Consider the following 13,865-nt stretch of genomic DNA (forward strand, 5'->3'; position numbering starts at 1 on the left):
AAACTTAAAGGCTATCAAAACATAGCATCGCAAACAGAACAGCAAAAATGGGCGATGAAAGGTTTCTACCAAAATTATTGATCATATGGGCAGCTGAATTGAGCCACATGATTGTCAAGTGTCTACAGGGGGGAGGATCGAGTTGGTTAATAATTGGTTAATAGACACTATGACAATTGTGGCCCAATGTCTTTAATTCATACTTAAAAAACAAAAACTTGGGAAAATTTTTTTTTTTCAGTGTTTACTTTGCATAAACAATGTTAAGAGAGACCAAAAAGAGGGAGGTTTCTAGAACCAACTGAACTATTTCATACATTGCACATGTATTGCATTGAGTTAAATAGAGTGTTGGGGAAAAGATATTGCCTGGGGATAAATAGATGTATTTTCTAGATGAGTTAAGATTTGTCCTAGCGCACATGCGGATGCAAAACCAGTAATTAATGCAAAGTGTGATAGAATTATTCCAACATTTGGCATACCTGCCATTGTCCAAAGTAACAATGGACCCCACTTCAGAGTTGAGGGCCTAATGGAAGTGGGCAGACTGTTAAACATTGAAATGGAAAAAAAGGAGAAAACCCATTGCATGTACAGACCCCAGTCGGCTGGACTAGTGGAAAAAGACAAATTAATAACAGATTGATGCAGAAGGAAAGAACTTGCCACTTTTTGGACTTCCAGATTGAAACCCAGGACCTGTTAGGGGTTCTGGCAGCATTCCAGCTCATATAAAGAAACAGTTTGATCTAAGACAAGTTCGCGACAACAATGATCTGCCAGAATGTTCTGATCCGCAGACTCTCAAGGTGCGGGTCGGAGACTTGGTGATCCTGAAAGTGTTGCAGCGTGCCTGGTGGGACAGTAAACGCTGAGTGAACGCTGGGACGGTCCTTACGAGATGGTGGGCTTCAGCCCGACTGCAGTGAAAGTCTCCGGAGGCACTGGGTGAATTCGTCAGTCCCAGTGCAAGCTCTTCCGGTTGCCAGAAGGACCTAGCGACGCCAGTCCACCAGACCCTGATTCCTAAAGTCCCGACCTCACCTAAAGTCATAAAGAGCGGTGGAGGGTTTTCCACCCTGCTGGCAGCCCGTCATTGTCAATCCCTGCTCTCCACTGTGGACCAAAAGGTCAACACCATGTTTGTCGCCTACTCAGTCAAATACGACCTTGTGTCACAGGTCGCCCTAGAAGAACCAGATACTGATTTGGACAGTGACGATACGGACACTATCGTCTAAAGCAGATTCCCCACCCCGGCCATCCCGACTCTGCAACCCTATGGACTCTCGATAAATAATACTGACGCGGCGATCATAAATCGTTGAAATATGGCGTTCAAAAGAGTCCCAGATTGTACCTACATTTACTAAATGTTGTGTTGAATTGTGTGTTTTCCATGGAGCCATGGCATGAAGCTGCTCTCATCCCTAGCGTAAATGGGGAGGGAATAGGGGAATTTTGTCCTTAATGTTAAGGTTTTTTTCGCCCCTATTGTGGCATTTTATAACTCCTGCTAATGGATAATTGACGAGTCAGACACCAACCCCACTCTCGGGAATGTCTAACTTTGATGAAAGCTGAAAAGTTTTAAACCCACAACAGGAGGGAAATGTAAGATGTGCTCTAATACTTTTGCATGCTAAGGTTAATAATGTGTGTTTAAAACTAATAGTTATAGCTACAGTCTTATTTAACAGTCTTAAGGCCTTACAAAAGAAAGAATGTGTCACGGAAGGTCACATTCAACTGAAGGACAGATGCCCAGCTTGACCCAGAGGGGCAGATTTCCTGTTTTAGGTTTCTATTGCTGACCATAAAGTTTCAACACAATGAGACTAGACAAATAACTGCCCGTATTCTTTTCTCAAGATAACAGCTATTTCTCAAGATGTGAAACTCACACATGTATGTTGAAACTTTCTCACTTGTCAATAAAAGCTGCGCTCCTCAGGATGAAAGTCAGAGAAGCTTGCTGCGAGCCACGCGCTCGCATCAACCTTTTTCTCCTGACAGCGTAAAACCTTATCCCTGTCTCCGTTCTGATCCTCTCTCCGTCCTCCCTCAGGTCTTTTATTATTTTCTTAGTACAGTAGTAAGATTAGACCCAACAGGTATCGTGACTTGTATTGTCCCATTCCTAGTAAATAGGGAATGGGACGTACTACGTCATTGTTTGGACCCGCCTCCATGCTGGTAATATGATTCACTTCCGGTCAGGCAGACTCAATGCGGATTGTAACGTGTGGTAGTGCTAAGCTAACTCCTTCGGTGTTTTAGAAAGAAAATATGGGTGCTTATTGTTGCGTTACCGGGTGCAACAGCGTCTCCTACGACAAAAAAAGGGGTTAGGAAAAATGGACTCACTTTTCACCGTCTTCCTGCATGGAGGACCAAATATCAGATCACAAAGGTACGACGGATGGCTGGATTGCAGCGGTTCGTCGGAAAAGCATTTCTTATGATCATATTTCTGCTGGAATGAGAGAGTGTTCCTGTCATCTCTACTCTTGTAAGTTGAACGATTTATCCACTTTTGGTTTCAATACGTTTTTTTTTTTTTTTTACACCGTTGTGTAAATCTGCCTCGGTCGCAATGCTCACCTACTACGACTCACCTACCTGTTGTGTTCCTAGGTAAACCTGCTGACAACACATCCCGATTGGTCACCATCGCTCTTCTTGGATCATTTGACAAAGAAAATTTGTTCAATGGAGTGGTTCCATTTGTCCTGTGTTGGACTCAAACAAGCCCCTGCAGGAGACGCCATCTGGGTCTGCCCTTCTTGTCGATAAACTGCGGGCTGTTAACTTGTGAAAATGATAGAACTTTAATGCACATATTTATTCTGCCTGGCTATTTAACTAAGGCCAGTGAAGTGTTTTATTTTTTTAACCACTTTGACAAAGACACGTTTCATTGTACTGTTGAATTTATATATTATTTTTAATTTATAATATTCTTATTTGCACTAATGTAGACTTTAGACTGTCAATTCAAATAGTGTTGGAAAAGTTGCAATACCTAAAATAGAAATGCAAGAACTGTAAAGTACATATTTATACACCTTTATTTACCTAAGGCCACTGGATGTTTTTTAACTGCTTTGAAAAATACAGGTTTTGTTGCGATCTTGTATTTATATAGTATATAGCTTTTTATAATGTATTATATGATGTATTATAATATTTGCTGCCCCCTGCCAGAGTGTGGGCCATTTTGTACTAAAAGGATTTTAAATTGTCAGTTCAAATACTGTGTTGGAGACTAGTACTTGCAATACTTAAAATGGAAATGCAAGAACTTTAAAGCACATATTTATTCTGTCTGGCAATTTACCCAAGGCCAGTAAATAGTGTTTTAAACTGCTTTGACAAAGACACGTTTATTGTAATCTTGTATTTGTGTATTACTTATAATTTATTATATAATATTTGCTGCCCCCGTCAGAGGGTGGGCCTTGTTTGCACTAATTTAAAAATTTTAAACTGTCAATTCAAATATCGTATTGGAGAAATTGCATTACTTGAAATAAATCTATTGCAATTTATCAGTCCCAGTTCTTGTCTACAACACTGTCCAAAAATTGTCAATGCATATTCCAAATAGAATAACAAAATTAAGTCACCTGACTTTGTAATTATTACACTTGTTTATTATGAAGACCTGAAGTAAACAACAAGCAGTTACAGTTTGTCAAGAAGTTGTTCAAGTCATGTTTTGGTATTCATATTTTATTGACTTTCACAACAACACTCGGGCTCGTGTTTGTAAGAGCAGAGAAAACAGAAGTTTCAGCGTGCACTCTTCGCCTTTCCAACCTCTCATAACGCTCCGATGTGGTGCGCTTGACCTCAGAATAACCCAAGAAGAGATATGGTGACCAATCGGGATGTGATGTCAGCATTTCATATGCAGGTTTTCCTAGGAACACAACAGGTAGGTGAGGAGGAGGAGGAGGTTAGCATTGCTACCGAGGCAGATTTACACAATGGTAAAAAAACAAACAAAAAATGTATTGAAACCAAAACGGATAAATCGTTCAACTTACAAGAGTAGAGATGACGGGAACACACTCTCATTCCAGCAGAAATATGATCAAGAGAAATGCTTTTCCGACGAACCGCTGCGCCCCAGCCATCCGTCGTGTTCGTGATCTGATATTTGGTCCTCCATGCAGGAAAACGGTGAAAAGTGAGTCCATTTTTCCTAACCCCTTTTTTTTTGTCGTAGGAGACGCTGTTGCACCCGGTAACGCAACAATAAGCACCCATATTTTCTTTCTAAAACACCGAAGGAGTTAGCTTAGCACTACCACCCGTTACAATCCGCATTGAGTCTGCCGGACCGGAAGTGAATCATATTACCGGCATGGAGGCGCGTCCAAACAATACGTAAAACAGTACGTCCCATTCCCTCTTGGCTGCTAATGTGTTACCATTAAAATACAAATGGTTAATAACTGTTGTACTGACTAAGCCCTGTACCCAGTCAAGTATTGGATGATAGTGAGGAGTTTGTTATGACATGCGCCCAGAGCAGTTGAAGAAGCGAAGCATACACCCAGAGTCCATTTCTCTTCTCCAATAGTTTATTTTGGTGGCGTCTCAAAACTTAACTCAAAAGCACATTATTCAAATGAAATAACAAACCAAAAGATAAAAGAAAAATGCATCCACAATGGAACAGTTGAAAAAACTCAAAAACCGTTTTGTCCTCCTAACTACCAACACCTGTGTCATAATTAGCTGTCATTTTAAGCCTACCGGGGCTGACTCCAGGTCAGTGGAGAGACACGATTGACAGCCTCTAGTGGCAAGGAGTAAAATTACAAATAATAACACATTAGGAATATGGCTCATACAACTATATACCATAACATGAAAAGTACATTTAAATGTATTGGACTGAGTAAAAACAAGGCATTAATTATGAATAAAAATAAACAAGGGCGGTTATGTACAAGCACTTTAAAGTTCGAAGCAGAGACAAGGGATTTTCAATGACGGGGGCTGCTACAGGAGCGATGGAAGCTGAGGATCCTTTTTATTTTTTCCCATCCAAAAACAGCCGTTTCGGTCCAAATTTGTATGTTTCTCCATACAAGGCGTGCACGATAGCCGTACACACGCATGCCGGATAGTTTACGTACTAGGTTACTACAAAGACACGTTCTACTTCACCTACTGTGTGTGTGGAATTCTGGTATTGGAAATAAAAGTGCCCGTGTATGATAATGCAAATCCCCGCAGCTAGACGGCGCAATGACACACGAACACATTTGAAAACCAAGATGTCCAAAAAGCCTCGGTTTAACAGCCACTTTTCACAACAATAAAATAAATTGCACACGAATAACCAACGGCGCTCTGCACGGCGGAAGCTCAACAGCAGCAGCAACAAAAATTATAGCTACAAAACATATTTGAAGACACCAAAGGTAAATTTCCTTTGTGGACTTTACAGTCTAAATCTGCAGCTAACTTTTCCTCATTGGGCACTATTATAGAACTATCATCATAATCATCTTCATTTTTGACCTTGAATTGAATTTTTAAAAATTTTACCGTTTTGGCAAAGAAGAAAAAATGGCCATGGTAACGCCTCCTCTGTCAAAAGTTAACTTTTCTGTTCCAATAGTGCATGATTCAACGTGACCCTTGTCGCAAGCAAGGTGTCAAGTGGTGACCATGCTATTAACAAAAAAAAACATTTTCATCACATATTTAATCGTTAAATTTAAATACACAAATGTTTTATTTCAGTATTTGTTTTTAATAGTAATGATATACCAAAACATTTTTTTCTTCCCAACACGCCTTTTCCCCTCATACTCTGTATTTTTTTACTTTATTATTTTCGCAATAATGAACAATACAGTGGTAACTCGACATACGGTCTTTTTGACACCCGACGTAAAATTTGACTCGCCATGTTTCTACATCCAACGACATGTTCTAAACACGACAATCTATTCAATTCAATTTTATTTGTATTGCCCTATATCACAACAAGGTTGTCTCAAAGGGCTTTGCAGAGACAATATGATACACAGTAAAAAACAGTAGATGATCTATGACGATGACGATCTACGACAGCACCGCAGTTTGTTTTCCGGCAAGATGGACACACGGCAGATTTTCTTGTGACAGAAATCAACATGGGTTCCAACAATATTAGTGCAGGTGGTGAATAAAGGAAAAAGGTGAGGCTTACCGTTGAAATGAAGGTGTATATGATAGAAAAATATGAGCGTGGGGTATGCATCCTTAATATGGCTCAACAATACGGCCGTAGACGGTCTATGATCTCGTCCGCTAGTCTTTATAAGTTAAGGTGACAATTATTATTGTAGTATTATTGCCAAATAAATCACCAGCTTCGTCAGGTTTCTAATCATTTATTCCGTGCAACACAACACGCCTAGTGTCCCCGCAGCAAGTAAACAAAGTGAAAGTAAAAAGGCTTTCTGTCAAGTCAGCCATGCAATGCTTTCAGGTACGTCACGCAAACACATTCGCCACATTAGAACCCAATTTGTTACATTGTTACAAGTGTTATTATTCCTACATTTATTCCAATTTGTAGTCATAATTTATTTGTTTTGCCCTGCGTGATTGCTGTTTGGAATAGTAAAAGCAGTATTTCTAAGGGATTTAGTGTAGGTTTTCGGACTCAGGAACGAATTAATGGAATTATAATGTAATCTTATGGGGTAAATCCTGCTCGACATATGACCATTTCGATTTACAAACAAGGTCATGGAACGAATTAACTTCGTATGTAGAGGTACCACTGTATATCCTAATTTTTAATATTTAATGAAATTATTGATTTTGAATCTTTGGATTTGGGGTCTGCGATTTCAAGTATTAAATATCAAAAGTGTAGTTAGAAAGAAGGAGAGTATTATATTAATATTGCCACTTGACTTGAGAGTTCAAACAGTTGAGGTTTTGGCAATAGGGTGGATTCACATCTTACAACGACTGGACAAAGTAACGCACCAAAAGTGCCAATCCTCAACAAGATTTAAGGAAGCTCTACAGAATACAATCATCCTGCGTGCAAAATCTGATGAAGCCAGCACGGATGACAGGCAAAATATACATTGACCACTGCTTCTCACATCAACACACACGTCTCTTTACCCGATCCTTCCGACCGAATCGTTGATGACAAATTGAGCAGGAAAAAGGTTTTTCAACAGTGTGGATTCTTGCGTGTATTTTTAAAGAGCATATGACAGGAGAAAAAAAAAGTCTTAAATGGCACTATTACGTGAATTAGAATCATATTTTGAGACAATTCGACTATATACAACAATTTAGCAAAGCGCAGATGACGAGAAATTAGTCTTTTAATCTGCCGGTTAGCCACGCCTACCATTATAGGGCTTTAGTGTCCCCAACAGGTGGATGACGTCAGCGGTAGACTGGGCTCATTGGTTTTACTATTCAGCCCATTGAGGGGTAATTATTCAGAACGAGGAAAACACGACGAAGAGAGCCGCAAAATGTCATTGTTTCAGTCTCTCTACTCCAATATTTTTACAGGATATTTTTTTATCAAAGTATTTTTCCCTAATAGCTATATAAATGGCTTGAGAAGGACCAGTCAGCCCGTCGAGGGGGAACTATTCACAACGAGGAAAACGTGACGAAGAGAGCTGCAAAATGTCATTGTTTCTGTCTCTTTACTTCAAAATTTTTACAGGATATTCTTTTTATCCAAGTAATTTCCCTAATTGCTAAATAAATGGCATGGTCATGACAAATAACAGTCTTGTGCTAAATGGAATATGAAATAATAAAAATGCATCAATTCAGGACGACATGGCAAAATTACTCCATAATGGTCAAAACTGACTTCACCTTTACTGTCGCACCTCCCGAACGATATTTTATGACACCTAAATCGGACATATGTCATTTCCCTTCCCCAGCTTCGGTGAATGTAAAACCAAAAGGCATGACAGCTAGCCGACATGCTAACCCGAACCGAGTGATGTTTCAAAGTCTTCGAAGCGGAAAATCACACATAACTAGCCTGGATTTATTAACATGACGCCTGGGTTGTCGATTGTCTTTGCGGATCGGCAAACCGCCCGGCGGAGAGCAATTTACAGTTCGTTCCCCGGAGGAGTGGCTGCAGTTGTTGTGCAGCTAACATGCTGCTAATGTGCATGAGGACAGCTTTTTACATGCCTATCAATGATCAAACGCAAGTAGTCCTTTATTTAAAGAAAGTTTGTAGTGTTTACTTTGTAATCGCTGTATTCGTATTTGACATAATACAAAACAAGATGTCCAATGGTCCCACAGTAAATATCCACAGTGAATGGGAACCTTTTGAAACTCCAAAAAGGCGCATACGCCTCTCCCTCATACAGAATGATTTTTCTGCAGCCGTTTGGCTGGCGTGATGCGAAAAATAAACGTATTAATCCGCAAAATCAGCTGAATTCTTCGTCCTCATACACAACAGTACGCTGTATAGTGAAGAGGACGTCTTCTACCGTACACGTCACAGCGCCCTCCTCCTCAATGCTAGACCGAAGCCGGAAGTCACTCATTTTCATGGCGCGGGATTAAAAAAACTAAATACAGTAAATACAGCGATCGCTTCCACACACATCCAAGCGGTCCATATCATTCAGGAGCATAAAGTACCACGTGTATTATGAAATAAACATGCTTTTTCGTGTCACATGCACTTTAAGTTGCTCTTCTGACTGAATCTCTTTCCTGAGCAGGAAAAAGGTTTTTCGCCAGAGTGGGTTCTTTCGTGCCTTTCTAAGTTTTGCTTTTGAGCGAATCCGTTACCACAAACAAACAAAGTGTCGATGATCAAAGTGTGCAGCAATTCACATTAGTTTCGCAGCTAGCTGCTTTTTCATCGACGCACGAGCCGAGTGATCCACCGCTAAGTGTCGTTTGCATTTCCGGACTGAGATGGGCCGATTTTCTTTTCCTCAACAAGACGGGGCGGTTCGCGATCGGGGGGCGAGAACCCAAAGGCCAAATATTTTTCGCCAGTGTGGGTTCTTGTGTGTCGTTTTAAGTTGATCTTATGACTGAATCTTTGACCACAAACCGAGCAGGAAAAAGGTTTTTCACCAGTGTGGGTTCTTTCGTGAGTTTTTAAGTTTTGCTTCTGAGAGAACCTTTGATCACAAACTGAGCAGGAAAAAGGTTTTTCACCAGTGTGGGTTCTTGAGTGTATTTTTAAGTTGCTCCCGTGTCTGAATCCCTGACCACAAACAGAGCAGGAAAAAGGTTTTTCGCCAGTGTGGTTTCTTGTGTGTATTTTTAAGTTGCTCTGGTGTCTGAATCTTTGACCACAAAATGAGCAGACAAAAGGTTTTTCGCCAGTGTGGGTTCTTGTGTGTCGTCTTAAGGTGATCTTGTGACTGAATCTTTGACCACAAACAGAGCAGGAAAAAGTTTTGCCAGTGTGGGTTTCGTTGTGACTTTGTAAGTTTTGCTTTCGGGTGAGTCCTTGACCACACACTGAGCAGAGAAAAGGTTTTTTACCAGTGTGGCTTCTCATTTGCATACAAAAAGTTTTCTTATTAGCAAAGATTTTCCCACACTGAGAGCATTTGCAAAGTTTTTCGTCACCGTGAGATTTGTTATGACCATCATCATTGTCAGGCAAGTGTGACGTGGCGCCATTTCTGTCTGACGGAGCGATGAAAATGTCTGCTTGCAATCCTTCTGTTGAGATGCTGCTGCTGCTTGCAGGCTGCGCACCTCTGCTGGCCTCACTCAGACCATCTTCACTCTTCAAGGGCTCACCAGTCGACCTGGTGCTACCTTCCTCCTCTTTAACGGAAGGCAGCTCTTCCGCCTCCTTTTTGATTTGAATTTGATCTTCTCTCTCGTTCTGTTGACAGGGCTCTGGCTCCTCCTCTTTTATTTGGGGAAGCTCAATATGCTCTTTAACTTCATGAGATTCTGGCTCCTCCTCAGCACCAAGATATTTTCTGAAACCTGCAAGACACAAAAAAAACATTGATATATATTTATTGACCACCTCCGCGTCAAAACTTGGCGAAGACGAGTACAGTGATCCTTTGCAACTTAGCGGATCCACGTTTCCGGATCCGTACTCATTAAAAAAATGGTGTGAAAAAAATATGCCGTTTTATTTTGAGGCGAAAGACGAATTTTTTTCGCATTGGGATGCGACCGAAAATGTAGGGCCGAAAACTATCAGCCAAAAATACCTAAAAATGCAATTTCGGTTGAAATGTTTTAAAGACCAAAGTTTACCATCGAATCCTGTGAAGAACTTAGTCCCTCTTGTGATGACGTCATTAGAACACTGCAAGAAACAACATGCTGGCTGACGCCGTCTTGCAAAAACTCCTGGCTCAAAGCCAACATGTCTGCGGTTTGGAAGTATTTTAAGGTGTCAAAGAAAGATAGAAATAATTTAAAAACATTTATTAAGGGAAATGGAATTTAAAGCCAGCTGGCCACGAGACCACTCTCCCAAAGCGCAACGAGGCGCTTCCCAGAAAAACGTCTCTCGACCTTTGACTTCAGTTTATATATGCCGTCTACACAAACAGTGAATAAAACATGCAAATCAAGAACAGGGCTGGGAGCAGTATCTCACTCCCCTTATGTATAGGATTAGCCTACTCCATGTCCCGGATTTGACAAAATAGATCAAACGCAGTACCATGGATTAATAAATGATGATGAGTGACAATGTGAAATAAACAGATATATACTGTATTTGTGTGAACAAATGGAAATATATTAGACATTTTTGTAAATGCATACATTTCAAACATAACTTTGACTCAGCTATTTTTTGCATTAGTTACATCCCAAACATCTGAATGTTTTCCTTTTACAAAATATCATAATGAAGAAGACAAATAGAGCTTTTGATAGCAAAGTAACAATTTGTTTACACATGACTACTGAGAGATGACGCCTGTTGTCGCCGCGTCTGCCGTGTAAACTTTTCCCACATCGTTGTCAGTCTCACAAAGATGGATCATTTTTGAGTCTCTGCGGGGTCTGCTTGGCGAGCCCACTGCACGGTGGTCGCAGCTTAGAGGAGGAGGGCCAACTGACATGTACTCAGGGTCCCCCCAGTATTTATAAATCTAAATTCAAGACTTTTAAGACCTTTTTTAATGACATTTCAACTGAAAATTAATACTTTTCTTGCACCCATTATTTAGATCATATTGACTCATATTAAATAAAGCACTGAACATCAAATTTAACCTCAATTACCAAGGCTACGTTCATACTACAGGTCTTAATGCACAAATCCGATTTTTTCGTGTTTTTCCGACTCGAGTGAGGCATTAACTTGACGGTCTGAACGTGACAAGTCGCATAGAACGGGACCATTTCAAATCCGATCTGGGTCACTTTCGTATGTGGTCTAAATCCGATCTGGGCCACATTTTTCCGGACTGTCGCGGCGGTCTGTACTGTCCAGTCCCGCAAATCGGATTTAATGCAGCAATTACGTCATCAAATAGCGAGGGAATCGTTACCGTAGCGATGCACCTGTGCGTTATTAGCGCCTAGCCTGCAGAGGGCTGAGCTTGACAACAGTCATAAAAAATAAAAATGGGTTGAGGATAAGCCTGAGAATGGTCAGTTTTCTCTCTGTTCCAAGTGAGCAATATTTCAACATTGCCTCCACGGCCGAGAGTCGGGACAAACTGCCCGTATGTGTGTGTGACGTGCACGGACAGTGCGTGCATGCTATCGATCCATATAAACTTTGAATATAAGCCTAAACGGGGATTATTTATGTCTGTTATTTGTGTCCACCTTTTGAAAAGCAAAATATGATATCCCTGGAATGACGGATGACGTCATTTGTTTTGATGCTTCTGCGCATGCGGGTCTTCTTGCTTAGCGCGTGTCGGACTGCGAATTAGTGCGCATGCGTAATACTTGAACGGTCTCAATGGATAAAGGCAGTCTGAACGGGCACGCCAAAAAACGGATATGACAAAAAATCGGATTCGTGCATTAAGACCTGTAGTATGAACGTAGCCTAAGTTTAAACACATTTAAAGTACCATTATAAAGTCTGTCAGAATTTTTTAAACCCACACACGCACACAATAATTATGGACAAAAAGAGGAGGAGGACAGGACTCAGACCAGCCATCTTCTCTAAAAGGCTAGCCGCTAGTGCACCCGCCAAGACCCCAGTAAACATGGCTAACTCTTGAGTTAAAACGGCGAAATTCACATTCATTCGAAAGGCAAACCGAAATGTTTAAGCACGTCCACTGCCTTCGCATGACCCATAAACTGCAACCTAAAGTATCTGGATGTAATTTGAGCCCCTATCACATACTCCAAAACAACGGGAATATCGCGGGACTTAACCGTGGAGCAGTTGTGTGTGAAAACAATTTCCCGTGTCGACTGATATGGAAAGCAGTGTGCGTGAAAGCAGGCGTTAAATTCCCGGGTCACAGCAGATGGCTGATTACTTAAATATCATAGCGGCGGCCGATGTAACTTCCTCCCTCTTCGCAGTAAGAGGAAAAGCGGTAAACAAACATCGCAATTATAAACATAGCAAGCTGGAAACGGGTAAATTAAACTAAAAACATGACCAAAATTAAAATGTCAAATATTACGTCGGGCCGGGCCAGTGTTCTTTCTCGCTAACTTTTTGAAATAACTATATATTAACGATCTATGAATGATAAACTAAGGAATACTTGTTATAGGATAAATAATTTGGATTAAAAAAAAAAAAGGCGCTGTATGGTCATTGCAGAGCCAGAGCGTGCCTATACGCCCTTTTTAATCTTCCCCTCTGCGAGTCCGCAAAACCGCATGTTTATTTATATTTAAAAACTTTTCCAGCGTTATTTCGTTGTGTAAATAAATTTATAATGAACATAAAAATATGTAGTCTGTTAAAGCATTGAGAAAATGTGCTGGTTTTTTGTCCTGCTAACTGAGAATTCGTTACAAAAGACAGGGTTTTATGCAGACATCGTCACAAATGTTATCACACAAAACGCGGGTCGGGCTGGATTTTTTAGGCCCGATTTTACCTCTATCTTAAACTCTTAATGAGCTTAAATTGGCTGCAGTTACGAAGTCAGGAATGCTCCCTCCGGGAAAAAACACGATTTGACCAACATTATGTTTAACAAACTTTTCCAGCGTTATTTCATTCTGTAAATGCATTTATAATTATCATAAAAATATATAGACTATTTAAACATTAAGAAAATGTGCGGGTTTTTTTTCTTTCCACGGAAAATTCATTACAAAACACAGTTACGACACCGGGAACGCTCCCTCTGAAACAAAACGCAATATGACCAACATTGTGACAGCCGATGCCGACCGAAAATGACTTAATATCCGAAACAGATCACCAATGGACTCATTTGAAGTAAATGAATGGTGGTCCGTTTTGGTGTTCAGAATCCACAATACTTCTGGCTGCAGGGTTTTCGTTCCACCGACAAACAGACGCATTCCCGATGCAGAGGTGGGTGGATTCTCCGTTTTGCCGGTTGTGGTGGTTTGGCACGCACGAGTTGTATTTCGATTTGTAGTGCAGTGCATCGTAAAAATTCTATGCATCATCTTCGTTATGGATTAAAAAAAAAAAAAACTTTGTCACGGATATAATTTAGGTTGCACTGAGATGTTAAGACCACGGTGAAAAAATTCCAGACTTACAACAGCTAATTTAATACTTTTAATAACCCGCGGGGACCCTGTGTACTGTAAAACATGTTTGCTGAGGGTGGCTACCATGGAGGCAATACCTCCAAACGCGCTCAGGGGTTAAAGGTAAGTAAACACTGTAATGAACGTTTACCACGAGCTAGGGG

The 13,865-nt window shown here is 40.6% G+C and overlaps 1 protein-coding gene across 1 annotated transcript in view; it reads right to left on the reverse strand.

Annotated features, from left to right (window-relative positions):
- Positions 1–4,423: 4,423 nt before the first annotated feature.
- Positions 4,424–13,865, reverse strand: part of LOC130928078 (zinc finger protein 771-like) — a 29,108-nt gene continuing 19,666 nt past the window's right edge. Inside the window, exon 3 of the mRNA XM_057854306.1 lies at positions 4,424–9,999. Coding sequence (XP_057710289.1) covers positions 8,930–9,999 — 1,070 coding nt within the window. The 3' untranslated portion in view covers positions 4,424–8,929. The remainder of the gene's footprint in view (positions 10,000–13,865) is intronic.

Source organism: Corythoichthys intestinalis, chromosome 13, assembly GCF_030265065.1.
Source record: "Corythoichthys intestinalis isolate RoL2023-P3 chromosome 13, ASM3026506v1, whole genome shotgun sequence".
NCBI classification, from domain to species: Eukaryota; Metazoa; Chordata; class Actinopteri; order Syngnathiformes; family Syngnathidae; genus Corythoichthys; species Corythoichthys intestinalis.